General features: G+C 26.9%; 1 protein-coding gene across 1 annotated transcript; it reads right to left on the bottom strand.

The window, feature by feature from the left end:
- Positions 1-13,320: 13,320 nt before the first annotated feature.
- LOC113867752 (basic endochitinase-like) lies at positions 13,321-14,371 on the bottom strand. Its single transcript, XM_027503204.1, has one exon. It carries the CDS (start codon positions 14,298-14,300, stop codon positions 13,407-13,409), a length of 894 nt encoding a protein of 297 aa, XP_027359005.1. The 5' UTR covers positions 14,301-14,371; the 3' UTR covers positions 13,321-13,406.
- Between the last annotated feature and the right edge of the window lie 3,120 nt (positions 14,372-17,491).

Genomic DNA, 17,491 nt, shown 5'->3' on the forward strand with positions numbered 1-17,491 from the left:
GACATATGATTTTACAAAAGTTTAAATAAAAAAGATGGTATGATATACGGTTAATATCTAGTTAATAGTTTTTTTTTATCTTACGTATAAATTTAATTAATAGTAGCTGCTTCTAGAGTTTTAATTATTCTTGTTATTTTAAAATTTTGATGTACTATTTAATATATATATATATATATATATATTAATTATCTAATTTTAAATATATTTTTAGATAATTATTTTTTTTATGGAATTAAGCAGATGGTATATTTTAAAATTAAATTGATGACTAATTTTTTTTATAGATTAAATATCATGACAAATTTTAATTTAATATTTTTTACCTTTGTCAGATTTAAAATTAAATAATAAAAAATATTAAAATCATTAATTTATAAATAATTCATATTAAATATAATAATATATCATGATAAGATTAGAGCCCAATTTAGTTAAACTTTTAAAGAAGTTTTTATAAGAAAAAAATTATTATAAAAAAATTCTTTTATAGATTAGCAGCAACTAATCTAACTTAGTTTATGGCCGCATAGCTACTCCAAAACTTAAATAAAAGAGGAAGATCGTGTTAAGCCTTTGACAGCCAATATAAAATTTAATTAATAATTTTTTTATTTTAAATAAATAAAGATTTTTTTCTTTAAAAATATCTAGTTAATAGTGTTTTTATCTTACATACAAATCTAGTTAATAGTTGTTGCTTCTAAAGTTTTAAATTATTCTTAAATATATTTGTTATTTTAAAATTTTTATGTAAAAAGTACTTATTTAATATAAATTTTTTATTTAATATATATATATATTAAATTAGAAAATAAAAATTTACGAGGGAAAATTAATTTTGAATATATTTTTAGATAATTAATTTTTTCATAGAATTAGGCAAATGGTATGTTTTAAAATTAAATTGATGGTTAAAAATGAAAAAAAAAAAATAGAAGCAATTTATCTAACTTCATCTATGGCTGATGTGTAAAAATCAAATCACTGGGCAAGTGTACCCGTTGTCGAAGTAATATTATTAAAATTAAAATTAAAGTACCAAGTGTCGTATCTACAGGAATTGTTATTAAAAAACTTTTCCTTAATTGTGTAATTGTTAATAAATATGAAAAATAAACCTTGTTGATGAAATTGCTAAAAGTAAAAGAATAATAAATTAAAAGGAACAGATATTCTAGTGAAAATAAATTATAGAAAATTATGACTAAAGGTATTCAATGTAAAAAGGCAAGTATCTAGACTTTAAATCCCCCTAAGTGTGCAAATAACTGAAATTCTTCTTCAATTACTTAGTTCCAAACCCTTATCGCTGCAGGAAATTCCAAATTAAATCAATACCTTTCTCAAGGATAATGATTCCTAACCCTCAGTTGATTAATCGGAATCTCTTCCTTAATTAATAACCCTAGGTTGCATTAAGTTCATTATGAATTCCATAATTAGGGTTAATCCTAATACAGAAAACTCACATCTTTCTATCTCTAGAAATACATTCAAGTCTTTTTAATTGAGCAATGTTAATTTCATGCAGGATTTTTACTCAAATTCAAACAAGAAAACAAGATAGAGAAAATTGATACTACTCAATTAAACCCAAGAGAAAAGAACATGAAATAGCATTAGAAGAATTCCAGAAAATTTAGTCAATTAGGATTCATTACATCTAGATACTCAAAGGAAAGTTAGAACCTAAACATCTTGAAATTAAAATTACAAAAGAGATGAATTAAAACGCTTGATCCTATCCTCCTGTTGTCTCTGAGTCTTTCGTCTCCAAAAAAATTGCCCCCTCAGGTTTGAGTTTAGTTCTCCTTTTATAGGAATTATCCTAGGGTTAATTTTCTCGCAAAAGTTAAATTTCTGACGCGCGTAAAAGTACACGCCCAAGTACACGGCCATGTACTTGGTCGTGTACATCTCTGTTTTCTAATATACGCCCTTCAAAGCTTTCCATAAAAGTACAAGCTCATGTCCACGGCCATGTATCTGGCCGTGTACATCTCTGGTTTTGATAATACACTTCAATTGACGCGACCAGTGAGATACACGCTCATATACACGGGCATGTACTTGGTCGTGTATATCTCTTCCTTTTTTGTGTGTTTCAATTCCCAATATCTTTTAAAACTTTCACTTCTTGATCCTTTTTCCTGAAATATGAATAAAATGAAATTAATAATAGTAAATTTTCTCAATGAATAGCTTAAAACTCTCAATTATCATTCATGAATTACAATGTATGATCAAGTATAGAAAGCATTTATCAATGGCCTTGTAGCTAGACTTAAACCTAAATAAAAGAAAAGAGTTGTGTTAGGTTTTCGACAACCAATATAACATGTGTCAAAACATTTTATATGGATTACACACGATAATATTATATTAGAACTAGGTTGTTACCTTAAAGTAACGCACATTATGACTCAAGTATAGTATCAAATGAGCTAGAGCTGCTGCATTAGCACCTGGATGTAGTGTTAAATGAGTAAAGTTTCTCACATTTGGCTAGACAAATGTAAGTAAAGAAGTTAGTTCGATAATACGTGATGAAATATTGGTAATTTGACAAGAAAGTCATTGGAAGTGATAGACATTATAACTCAGAAAAATTAACACCATGTATTTTCAAGAAACAAAATGGGTTGGAAATAAGGCTAAGGAGCTCAATATTACAAGTTTCAAACTTTGGTACGTACGAAAAGTTACAGAAAAGAATAGAGCAGGCATAATTATGGATAATATATGGAAAAAGAACATAGTAAACATAAAAACAATTGGAGATAAGATTATGTCCTTGAAGTACACTATTAATGTCATTAGTACTTGTGTTCCACAAGTTTACTCAAAAGCTCATTTTAAATCAAAGTTTTAGGAGGACTTAAAGGAGTTAATCCAAGACATTCCACAAACTAAAAAATATTTTCATAAGTGTAGACTTTAATGGACATGTTCATTGTGAAGCAAGACAATTTGTAAGAGTTGATGATGATTTTGGTTTTGGAGAGTTAAATGAGAAAGGATAGTCATTCTTGATTTCTCAATGTCCTACGACTTTAAGATTATGAGCACTTGTTTTAAGAAGAGGGTGAAACATCTTATCACTTTTAAGAGCATAGTTTCAAGGTTGCAAATTGATTTTTTCCTAGTGAGAAATCTAGATAAAGGATTTTGTAAGGATTGTAAGGTGATTCCAAGAGAGAGCCTTACTACACAACATAAGGTCTTGGTCCTTGATTTTCATTTTAATAATAGTAAACAAGAATTGGACAAGTTAGTGTTCCAAGAATTAAGTGGTGACACAAGGTAATTGGTAACATCATTTGGAACAAAATGATTACAAAGGTTAAGAAAGTTGCCAAAAAAATCTTAGGTGAATCTAGAAGTTTTGGACCAAAAGACAAAGAATCATGGTAGTTGAATGAAAGTGTGCAAAAGAAGATTAAAGAGAAGTGGATGTGTTTTAAAACTTTGCATAATGTAACAATGCTAAAAATTAGGTAAGGTATCGAAAGGCGAAAAAAGAGAAAAGAAAAATAGTGAGTGAATCACATTCTAAGACTTTTATTCTATCAATAACTTAGGACAAAGTATAGAGAAGGGCAGATTTAAAACTTGTCAAAAGTAGAGAAAGAAAATCTAAAAATTTTGACCAAGTTAGATGTATTAAGGATAAAGAAGGAAAAGTTTTGGTTTTGGATAAAGTCAGAGATCGATAGGAGAAATATTTCTATCAACTTTTCAATGAGGGACAATGAGTAAGTGAAAATTTAACAGGATTAGAAGTACAAACAAATGATCTAAATATGAGATATTATCGTGGGATTCGAATTGGAGAAGTAAAAGAAACTCTTAAGAGGATGAAGACTGGTAAAGCAGTTGACCTCAATAATATCCCTATAGAAGTTTGGAAAAGTTTGGGAAAACAAGAATGGGAATAGCTCACTGAGGTCTTTAATGAGATTCTGATATATAAGAATATGTCAGATGAATGGAGGAAGAACACTGTGGTTCCTATGTATAAAAACAAGGGTGATATTCAAAATTATGCAAACTATAAATGGATTAAACTCATGAGTCATACTATGAAATCATAAAAAAATGTGATTGAACATAGAATAGGGAGGAAACTAAGATTGTACAAAAATAAATTTGGCTTTATGGTAGAAATATCTACAACAAAAGATATATTTTTAAGAAAAGATGATGAAAATCACTATAAAGAAAATGACTTACACATGATTTTTATTGACTAGAAAAAGACATATAATCAGGTACCAAGAGAAGTGTCATGGAAGGCTTTATAAAAGAAAAAGGATTCGTTTAGCATATATTTGGACAATATAAGACATGTATGAAGGAGTAATTACATGTCTAAGAACTTCTAGAGACATATCTAAAGACTTTCCAATTAGAATAGATTTACATTAAGACTCTATTTTGAGTCTTTACTTATTTAATCTAGCATTAAATATACTTACACATAACATACAAAAGATTATCCCTTAATGCATGCTTTTTGTATATGATATAGTGTTGGTTAAAGATTCAAAAAAAGAGGTAAATGTTAAACTTAAGTTATGGATGGAGACTTAAAAAAATAAAGTTTTCACTTAAGTAAAAGTAAGACACATTATATGCATTATAGGCTTAGTAAAAAACAAAATGAGGATCATATGTTCAAAGTTAAAATTAAAGATGATATTATACTACAAGTTTCTAGTTTCATGTTGTAACGTCCTTATTTTATTCAAAACAATAAGAAAATAATTTTGTAGTTAGGAAAGAAAGATTTAAATTAAATACATTTGCCAGTCGAATATAACACGTGGAATTATAAAATATTTTTGCTTATTTTTCTCAAATTTACAAAATCTAAATAACAAGGTAATGGAAATCAAACCAATTAAAATAAACATGAAATAGCATTAATACATTGTTATCATAAGTTTACAAGAGGTTAACATTTGCAAAATATAACATCAAAATATTTTAGGACTCATTTACAACATTTACAATATACAAAATATAACAAGTCCTAGTGAGCAGCCTATCACCCCAAGACTGAAACGATACTAGTTGTCTCCATGCCACCTCTTTATCTCTACAAAATCCTCAGAATCAAGGTCCTCATTTGACCCGAGATAATGATATCTTAAATTCGTAGTGACTTATTTGCCAGTAATTCACTTAAAAGTCCACTGGGTTAGTCTTTCGAGGTGGTCGTGATCATGATATATGGATAGGTAAGTCACAACTGCTGGAGTTTTAACTATGCCTTGGTAGAGATATATATACAGGGTATTATGGATTCTATTATTTTTAGGGAAATCAAAAGGTACACTATAAGATAGTTCCATTTCTAGCATAATAATGTTACGAGATACATTATCAACATGTAAGGTTAACTTAAAATAGCAAAATCTATGGTACTCATTAAAGACATAATTTAACCTACAATGTACAAAACTATCTATAAGTCTAATGCTCTCTCTAGGTGTTGTCATCATGGTTCCCTAAAAAGTTTATGTATGGATGAGTCTTTATTCTTATTACCAAGCATATATTCACAGTCATGTCAACAATACAAACAAAAGTAAATGCAATAAACCATCATGCCACAAGATCACATGCAAATAAAAGCAACACTCATTAATTATTTAACTTTTTACATCTCTTCTCTATTAACACTCAGAGATCTCATTTCATACTTTCACTGCTCCTGGGATCCTTTGAGGTCTTCCTTAGCATAGATAGTTGTTGGATAGCCACAGCTACACAGATATAACATGTGTCGACTCGGCCCCTTTTAGCAAAAACATGGTCAAGAGTTTAAGTCAGGAAATAAGTGTAAGGCTTGTGGTGCTCTTACTCTCATTTGTTATGCGCAATTCAAGAAGAGCATCCACCACCCTCATTTCCCCGAGATCTCTCAATCGCCTTCATCTTCCACACCCCCTATGTACCTCTAAACTATCCATACTTGTTATTATTATGTTTCTTCCTCATTTAACTTCTCTTTCCATATTTTCCATTTCATTTCTACATTTCTCATTATGGATTTACTCTTCTTATTAGTCATTATGGCCTAAATTCATTATTTACTATAACCTGAACTCGTTACCTATATACTATCATATTATTCATGATTTTATTTCTCTGTTTTGCTCTAGTTCATTATTACCTCATTCATCAATCAATCATTGTCGAAAGTTGGTCACTCCCGAACTCAGTCCACAACATACATGCGTATACACTCAAAACAAGGATATACACGTTATCAATACCACAAAATATGCTTTAAACATAACAAAAACATGCTTCCATTCATCATATACTCAAAACTATGCATTTCATTATAAAATTTTCATGAAAATAAACATATCACTTTGTTAGTAATAAGATAGAACTCATTACCTTGAAATAGAAGTTTAGAGAAGGGTTTTTAAGAGATCTTGCTCAACAGGTTGAGTTCTTCCTAAATATCATAAGAGATCCTATTTAAAGGAGAAAAAACAAGAAAATAACCAAAGGAATGGAGAAATAGATTTACAGAATTTCTAAGTGTTTTATTTTGTATTCTAGGTATTGATAGTTTTGGAGAATGGTAGTATTGACATTCTCTTGAATATAAATAAATTATGAACATTGATAAGGTAGATTTAGATGACTCATGTAATCAAGTGAATAAAATAATATATGTAAAAAATAATGTTAAAGGATGATAAATTTATTTAAACTAAATCTAATTTTTCAGAATTGCAAAAAGATAGGTTCTAATTTTTTTTCTAAATTAATTAATGATATTATTTGTAACACTCTCTTTTTCATTACTCAATAAATTACGTTTTGTTTAATATTAAGTAGTATTAGAATATATTTAAAAGTGAGTATGGAGGATTTTTAGAAGAATTCTGGTGCAAGGAGTCTCGCACAGGCGAGGCAAATCTCGCTCAAGCGAAACTGAGCGCCCAAAAATATGATGTTTTAGGGCAATCTTGCTCAGGTGAGATGATTCTCGCTCAGGTGAGATGATTCTCGCTCAGGCGAGATAGGATAATATCAGCTCAATTGTCACCTCACCTATGCGAGAGTGATCTCGCTCATGCGAGATAAGACGCGCAAGCGAGGAATCACAGGAAAAACGTCTTGCTCTCTGGACATCATCTCGCTTCAGCGAGCATATCAGAAAATGATGGATGAGACCGCTGTCTACATATCTCACTCAGGCGAGATATCCCTCGCTCAAGCGAGAGCGCATGCGGTTGAGGGGTATTTAAGAGATTTTCAGCATAAAAATTTTATTTCATTCCAAACCTCACGTTCCTCCCTTGTTTTCTTTGAACTCTCTCTTTCTTTCTCTAGAAAAAAAAACCTCAAAAACTCTGAAACTACTTCAAGTCAGAGCTCAAACTTCGAGTCATCAGAATCATTGGTGAGTATCTAAGAGCTCGAACTCCTTATTTTCACTTCTATCTTCTTTGTTTACTCTTTTCTCAAGGAATACTCTTTTCTGTAAGGTGTAGAACGACCCTGGTGTGTGAACCATCCTTTTCACCCTTTCCTTCACTAAACTCGTCTTTGAGATAAGGATTGCTCTATTTTGTCTTTATATCACAGTATTTATTTTGTGCTAATTAGAGTACTATTATATGGACATTTCATAAAAATATATGGTTGAAATATTTATTGTGTGAATAATGAATGAAAATATGCTTGTTTGATTATTTGGATAAATTGATTGTTTGGACTGAATAATTGTTACATGCTTATATGCATTATATGATGAGTATTCAATGTGGACTATTATAAAACTTGCTAAGTGATTATGATGTTATTTCATGGAATATGTCCAAATGAAATGCTATGATAAAGTGTAATACTGATATGAAGAATTTAGTAGTTGAAATTATATTAAAAAAGGGTGTGAGTGGAATGAATTTAGTCTGGAAGTGTTTTACCAAGCACGATCTTATAAGTGAAAAAAATGAATAACTCGGAGAATGACCATAAGTGTCGAATATGGATTAGATCTAGTGTAAATAGTTACAGAGATACATTGCGGGTATAGAGTCCAGAGATGATGAAATTCTTGAGGAAACGTAGGGTGGTAAGTGACATTCGCGTATGTGTACATACTCTTTCTGAGAGCAAATGTGCCACTTGTCCTTACACTTGTTTCCTGACTAGACTCCTGACTATGTCTTTGCTAAGGGGCTCGACTATTGTATACGTTGTATCCGTATGCATGGGTTAACCGACGACTATTTACCTACTTGAGTAAAACCTTAAGAAATGTTTGAGACATCGATATCTGTGATCATAGTGTACTGAAAGTACGTATTGGAATGAGAGAATGGATAATATAGAATAAATTGTTGAATTGTGTCTATGTGAGTATATTTGCAACATGAATAAGTCTGAAAATAAATATATTTTCTTTATATTATGCCTTATGATTCTGTGATGAATAATTTGTACATGATAGAATAGACGCTCATCCTTACTAATATTTTCAGAAAAATAGGATGACGGAGCTTCAAGAAAGAGTTAGGTTAATAGATAGCTCAGTACATAATAGGCTTAATTATGTATTTAATGAATTTCAAAGATTATGTTATTTTAAGTTTGTTGTTCTTGTTGAAGATGTACCTTGAACCTTTATTATATTGGAGATGAACTTCTTTTATAGTATCCGTTTTGATTTTTCTAGGAGTAGAATATATCAGACTCTATGTATCTATATCTATAGTGGTATTGTTAGAACTCCAGTAGCCCTCACCTATTTATTTACCTATCACAATCATGATCATATCGGAAGACTGTCCAGATGGATCTTTGAGCGTGTTACTGGCACAAAGGTCACAACTGATTCAAGTGATCGTTACCTTAGGTCAGATGATAATTTTAATTCTGAAGATCAGGTAGAAATAGAAAGTTGGCATGAAATCAATTAGTACTGGGTTCTCAGTGTTGGATTGTGTTTTGAGGACTGTTTTGAGACTTAAATTTGTTTATATGATGTAATTATTTTGATTATATAAATATTATCTTAACTCTCATATATTTTAAAGAACAATTTATAAATTCTTATACTTGATATTTGTAATATATAATCAGGTTTTTTTTACTAAGAATACTTAATTCTAGTTTATTATATATTTTTTAATTATTTTATTTATTTATTTATTTATTGGTCATTCCATTAATTTTGTGAATTTTAAAATTTTCTTATAAACAAATTTACTTAAAAGAAAATTTTTAATAAATTGATATAATAAAGTTTATCACACACAAAAATTAATATTTATCTTGAGTCATTGAAAATAAGATATATTTTATTTTGAATTAAAAATTTTAGGGTGTTACATTATTCATCAATATAACCTAGATTTTATTATCATTGTAGAGTTTGGAGTGAACAATAATAAAGCTTATAGTATTATTAAAATATTTAAATATTTTGCTAACCTTAAAATTGATGTTATTGGCTTCTATGGAGGTATTTGGTACTTATAAAATCTCTCTAAAAAAATATATCTCTAATTTCAAAATCTACATATGTTATGAATGTGTGTTTGTCAAAGACTAATTGAAAACATTGATTTTGTGGATCTTTGATGTGTTTTAACTTATAATTGTCTTTCCTCCTCTTAGTATGCATTGGAATGAGAATTATTTGGACCAGTTTTAACCTTCTAAGGGTATTAGACAAAAAGATTCTTTAACCATTTATGACCTTTTATTTATGCATGGATCGATTAACTCATTGTATTGAATATAAAGTTAGTTTAGGAAAGTGAATTCCGTTTTTGTTTCGGCAAGGAGGGGCCTAACATTTTTATTCATTTTATACAAATGATCTTATCCTCATAAATGAAATCTCTTCTTTCTAAGTTCATTCAATCTATTTTGCAAGCCTTTTGTGAGGTTTCTAACACAAAAATTAATAAACTCAAATCATTAATATTCTTCTCTGGTTTATTCAATCTATTTTTCATTTATTTTATCCAAATGATCTTTTTCTCATAGCTGAAATATCTTCTTCCTTAATTCATTCAATCTATTTTGCAAGCCTTTTGTGAGGTTTCTAGCATAAAAATTAACAAGATTAAATCATCAATATTTTTCCTCTAATACTATAGATTTTAAAAAGAGAAATAACTTGAGGAAGGAGTTTGGGATTAAGTGTTTTGATAATCTACACTTTTAACATGAACTCTACTATATTATGCTCTAGAACTTATAAAATGTATGTTAGACTAATTGTTAAACTAATGAAGAAACAAACTAATTGGAAGGCCAATTTGATTTCTTTTACTAATACACTTACTCTTACTTAGTTAAGTATTTTAATTATTCTCAACTATTTTATACAATCTCACTTTATTCTTAGAGGCGTGTGAGAGAAATTTTGTTTTTTAAAAATTAGTGGAAGAGGATGTTAGGTTTTAGAGACTTACAAAAGGTTAATATGACCTATAAGATAAAATTGAAATATTAATTAACTAATCCTCCTAATAACTTATGGGTTTAGGTCCGACTAAATATAAAGTTAATTTAAATAATGATCCTATTATTAAAAAATATCACCATAATTTTGTGGTTTAAAAAGGTTTATTAAACTTGGGGGTTTATTAATTAGGGCCTATATTATGTTATCGGGATGGTCTTAAAGTTAAGTATATAGAAAAACTTTTAGATTGCTGACATTCTATGTTTGGCTTAGTTATTAAATGTGGATATTCTAAGGGTGATTAAAAGTAGTGTAATATTAAACTTTATACATTTTTATAAGATCTATGAATTAATTTCAAATATTATCATTTTAGACTAAAATATATAATTCTAATGTAACTAGTTGTTTCCCTTTTCTTAATGAAAATTTTACTTTTAAGTCACTCCATGAATTGATTATTAATAATGATAATCAAATCATACCATCATTGTTTTATTTTAAAACTTATTGCAAGTGGCTTGAGCCATAAAAAATTTGTATCTTTCATTGAAGAGTTGCTTATGGCAGATTGTTAATCCATAAGGGAAAAAAATATAGAGACTTCACTAGTAATGATTTTTGCTCCAGGTGCAATTTAACTACTAAATTGATAATGCATGTGCTAAGGATTGTGAGTTATTTGTTGACTTTTAATTACCTTTAATTCATATTGGGGGTCAAAGTTCTCTTTTAGTCTTAGTCTCAATAATGGCTTGATTTAAACCTGAATAAGAATTATTTTAATAAGGTCAATAATTGAAATATCCTATTTAAAATGGCGATTTGAATATTTTAAAATAACATAAATATTGCTTATTTAAGAATAAGCTCGGAGACAATAAATATTTGACTTTTCACCTTTGGAGTTACGTGAATTATATGATCTCTAATTATGCTTTCTATATTAATCCTGTTCATAGGTCATTTGAAAGGAATTTATTATCTATTGGTATCCCTGCCTTTTAGTAGAATAAAATGAATAAGCTCATTAATATCATAAGAAAGTTGTGTATTGCTTAATTTAGAACATTTAGGCTAAATTTCAATCTAATTTTTTTTTTATGTAAGTTGGATTATTGGGTTTTCGTTTGATTAGGGATATTAGGTATGATCGAGGTTTAATGGGAATGGATTCCAAGGTTACTTTTTATTTGATTTTCTTCAATATAAATAGAGTTCATAGACTTGTATCTCTACTTGGGGAGATCAAAAGCTTAATACAATCTTGTAGGATATTTTGCTTGTATAATGTGTATAAAGAGACTAATAGACATGTTGATTTCCTTGATAATCTATCTTATAATGCATCAAATGATTGTGTATTCCTTATTTGTTCTTTATTATAGTTTGTTTCCTTCTTTTAAGAGTATATGTATGAGATTGGTTTCACTAATAATAAATTAGCTTTTTTGTTAGTTCACTTCAGCATTGTTTAATAACAAAAATAAAAATAAAAATCATGATATATTACTTTTTTTGCATATCATAAATCAAATTATTTTTTTTAAATTATATGTATTATCCACTCAACCCAATCCTGTTTGAGTTGGGTATAATCATTATTGACAGTAAATCCTCTTTCCAATTATTTTAACACAGTTGCATTCACTAAACTCAAAATTACTAATTAAGTTAAAACAATCCTTTCTTAGTTGATCCACATGTTCAGTGATATATCATAAATTAAAATTTTATATAATGTAACATAATTTGTACTTAATGCATTTTAATTCAAAAATTAAAATTATTTATACACAAAATATTAATAATAATTAAGATAATTATAATAATAATTTTAATAAAAAAATTATTTTTTTGTAATTTTCAAGAAATTTTATTCAATAAATATAAATTTAACTATATTTAAAAAATCAAATACATTTTGAATTTTAATTACTTTATAAATAAATTAATATATAAATATGCATTTATTTTGCTTTCCAAATTTAGTGGGAATCAAATTCTGCATTTATGTACGTGGATAAAAAAATTGATTGAATGTACTCTTTCTATTTTCTTTAACCTGTTATTGGACAACATTTTTTATTTTCTTTCATGTCTTCAAAGAAAAATTTATTATTTTTATTATATTTTTATGTTTTCTTAAATTCTTAATTATTTTACATATTTACCATAAGATGGATAATTAATTATTGCAAAGTCTAAAAAATAATGAGACTAAATCACAAATCTTTTCATAACTTACATGTACATTAAATCCACATAATATATTTAATTTTTAATATTGAGAGTTAATGAGTAAGATTAATTAAAAAAAAATAGGTTAAATATTTAGAGAAAAGAGAGATAAAACTAAAAATTAGATAACAATTTTTATATAAACTAAAATATTAATTAATTTTCTTAAATTGTGTGAAACAATGTTAATAATAGATAAAAAGGAATGAAACAGAAAACAATAATAAAAAAACTAAAGATTTGATTCCTTAATCAAAGAAAAATTTTGAATTGTCACATTAAATTTAAAATTTAAACTCATAATTGAGAAATTAAGAGAATAAAAGTGTATTTGATTACTTATTAAAAATCTGTTGCACACGTTACAAATAAAAATATAGAAGGAATTTTTTTTACATTAATTCAAATATTCATTAAATTATGTTACTAACTTTTAATAATTTCATAAATAATTATATAAATATAAAAGAATACATTTTACTTTTCAAAGCACACTCATTGTAAGAATCAAAATCCATCACATTTATTCAAGGGGTTAGAAAATAGGACTAAAAAGTACATATAAGCACCCAAAATTATAAAATAAAATTAAAAGGAGTGAAGATTTGACCCTTAATTTAAAGACAATTATTTTGAATGTCTATGCTCCCTCCGTAGTTCCTAGAACTTTCATTCAGCACTGAAGCTAATTAGAACATTGTCCCAAGTTTCAAACGCTTCTACTAATTTTGCCACTATATTTAGACAGCAGATCATGGTACCTATCCCATAGCATCACACCTCCATATTTAGGTGACCGAACAATAGGTAGCAATTGATTTATTAGAGCTTGTGATGGCACATAACCACTGGTAGCTGCTCCATGTGAAGCTGGAAGTCCAACAAAGAACTTGCTAGCTTTAATTGAAGTGGTCCACTGGTGCCATGAATTCTTAAAGCCATTAGGGTCATTTGAGGTGAATTCACAGTCATGGTTGTTGTAAAATTGAATCCAAACATGATCAAAAAGACCAGTGGTTAGTGCCCCATGAAGCATATTATTTTGGAATGGACATTGAGGTGCAGCAGTTAAGTAAAATTTTTTGTTAGAACCAGCATAATGGTCATGTAGCTTTTGAGCTAGTGCTGCATAGTGGAGTTCACCACCTTCAATATCAAAATCCACCCCATCTAATATAGCATCTCCAAAAGGCCTAGAATGTGAATTCCCTCCCAAAAAGTTGTTCCAGATGTAATCAGCAACATGTCTAGCATCATCTGGTGATGACAAAGAGTAAGTGTTACTATCACCTCCAATTGAAAGCATGACCTTGATGCCTCTCCTTTGGCATTTCTTGATGCCTATGCCTACCCTTTGGCACCCATTTGACTCAGGGGAACAATGGCCTGCTAGGTTGATTTGAGGTTGTTGACCATTGCCAAAAGTTGAGAGGAATGCTATGTTTACAATGTGGAAGAGTCCAGTGTTGCATGTTTCTGTCAATTTGCCTTCCCTTGAATTTTGGCCCCAGTAAACCACTAAGCTTCCTGCATTTGATTTGAGAAACAAGGTTAGTGAAATCCAAAGGAAAGGGCAAAAAGGGTATGAAAGATTGCTCCTCATAGTAACTCTAGAATCCTAATCTTGTTGAAATTGAATGTAGAAGTTGTATATGGTAGGGACTAATTTGCAGAGGCTTGGAAGTTAAAGGGAAATCACATTTATTGTTGCCAACAAAATCCCTGTTGGTTCTTTATTGCTTTTCCATTTAACTAGCTAGCCATGCAAGTCCCAGTACAATGCTATTTTCATTCCATTTTATTTTATTTAGTTGATTATAAATTATTTGCTCTTTTTTAAAATAACTCTTCGTTTTTATTAAGGTACGTATATACACTGTACAATGCACATATTACCACAGTGTTAAGATATAATTTTTTTTGTGGGCTATATCGAATTTGTTAGAGAACTTTCTGCTTTAAATCAGTATTATGTGATGTGACAAGATTCGTCAATTTCATTTTAAGGTCAATTGAGTTCCCCGGTTCTTCACTTTTCATGTTGATGGATATTTTAGGAAAGCTGTTAACTTCGGCTTTGAAATTGAATTTTTAAATAATTACATTTTATTAAAAATATTTATTAGGTTTTATATTTTAATATAATAAATATTTTTTAATATAACTTATTATTTTTTTATCTTTAAACTCGATTCTAAAAATTAAGAAAAATAAAATTTATATTGTATAATAAGACATTTAAAGCAAATTATTTTTTAACTACTTCAATAACTTTCGTACGTTACTTTCATTTGCTTTCTATAATTATTTTTACTCTATTTTTAATATATTTTTTTATAAAATTTAACTAAATAATATTAAATGGGATATTTATTTAAAAATTATAAAATATATGATTAAATCATATTATTTAAATGGGTCATCGATACGTATATTAAACTTAAACACTTACGTTATTTAATAGTTTTTTTATAAAATGCAACATTCATTAATTAATTTAATTACTAAATTATTTTATATTATATTTTAATATATATATATATATATATCAAATTTTATATAATTTATAAATTTATAAATATTTTATTCAAAATTTGATTGTTAATTATATTTTAAAAATATATTATTCATTGAAATGCGATAAAATATATGATAATATTATTTTTATAAAATTTTATAAAGTTATATTACTTAATAAAAATTTCTATAAACTAATTGTTAGGTTAAATAATTTAAAATTTTATAAAAATTATTAAGTAGTATAAATACGTAAGTTTAACATTTAATTTTAATCGATTGTAACTCAATTTAAATTTATGTAATTTTATTTTTACTTGTTAATTTAAAAAGATTAAATAATTTAAATTCATATAAATATATTATATTTATTATTTATATTTTGAAGTGAATAATTTACATTTAAGTTTAATGAATTCAACTAAAATTTTATTTTTATCACGATATATTCATATTGTAACATAATGTTGAATCAAAATCTTGTTACCTTTTAATATGTTTGTGTTTTAAAATAATAATTACATGTATTTTTTTTTATTATAGATATAAGTTAAGTGTAATTTTTAAGTATTTTATATTATAATTGTATTAAAATTAGAGTTGATTTTAATAATATACAACAAATTAAATATTTTTTTATTAAGATAAAATTATAATTATAATTAAAAATTAATAATAAAAGTACTCAAGAGTTTAACTAATTTTTTAATACTTACTTTATAAAGTAGTATAAATATTATTATATATAAATAGGAATGTTACATAATTAAAAAAATAAATATTTATAATACGGGAATAAAATATTTATATAACAAATATTAATAGTTAAATATATGTATAAATATTTGATAAAAGTAAGTAATTTTTAAGTTATTTTAGTAAATAGTGCACTTTAATAATATTTAATATTTATATTACACATCAATATTTTATTAAATATATATATATAAAAGAATATTTATAACTTTTTTAATTTGTGCAATATTGTATAAGTTAAGAAGTTATATATGATAGTTATTTTTATTAAAAATTATGAAATTTAATGTATTAATAATATTAAATGATGTAACTTTTTATAAAAACTTACTATATATATAACTTGTTATCATATACAATATTAAGGTTAAAAAAATGGTGTGTATGTGTGAAATTTGAATACTTACACTACTCAATAATTATTTTTAAAATACAAGATTAATTAATCCAATTGTAAGTTTAAAGTTTCTTATCAAGTAAACTTTATAAAATTTCATAGAAAAATAAAAATAACAAGTATTGTATCACATTATTTTATTTTAATGTGTAATATATTTTTAAAATATAAGTAAATATCAAACTTTGGATAATATTTCTACAAATGTCCAAAGTTTGATACACATAATAATAAAAATAAGATTATTAAATAATTATATTTTTTTAATCTTGCATTTTAAGAAAGATTATTAAATTATGTAGGTGTTTAAATTTAATCAATTGTCTATCGATCCTAAAATATGCATGTGTCTTGAAAATTATACTTTAGAAATAACTAAATTTATCTCATAAAATTATATAAAAATTATTTTTATTGTTAAAGATATTGTATAAAAGTTATTCATGTGTATTTGTTGAACTAATAAATTTTTTAGAGTAATTAATTTATTATGTGCCACACCATTTTTAAAATAATTTGTTTTATAAAATGATATTACTGTCCATAAAAATAAGTTGTTTTAAAATAAGTAATTAATTTAAATTATGTTAAATTTGATATACATGATATTTATTAAGTGAATTTACATTCACTTAAGCAAAGTCAAGAGCTAGCAAACTAAATTACTTAAAACTATACAAATAAGGCAACTACAGAGTGACAGTGAGCAATGGAAATGAATTTCACGTTCACTATCATGACTCTAAACTTACTCCTCCTAATGGCGGTTGTCACCAACATCCTCTCTCTCTACCACCTTTCCACTACACTCCAAATCCCTAAAACCACCCCCACTAGTCCCTAAACAACTCCTTGTTAAAAATGGTAAGCTGCTTTGATTTGAGGTAGAACAACCTCCTTAGAAATTGTAGAAGAGGGAAGCTGAATATTCTTCATCCCGCATAATAATACATCATAATCATTTATAACAATATGGCGAAAGGAAAATAACAAACTCTCGTAATAAACTGCTTTTAGAATATGATAGTTAATAATGGATAAAATCTCATCAATGGTTAGGTCTGCGAATAACACATTTGAGCCGCTCCTTTCTCAAGTCCTCATTCTCTGCAATAAGTTGTTGG

This window comes from Abrus precatorius, unplaced genomic scaffold, assembly GCF_003935025.1.
Source record: "Abrus precatorius isolate BTA unplaced genomic scaffold, Abrus_2018 Scaffold5, whole genome shotgun sequence".
Classification (NCBI taxonomy): domain Eukaryota; kingdom Viridiplantae; phylum Streptophyta; class Magnoliopsida; order Fabales; family Fabaceae; genus Abrus; species Abrus precatorius.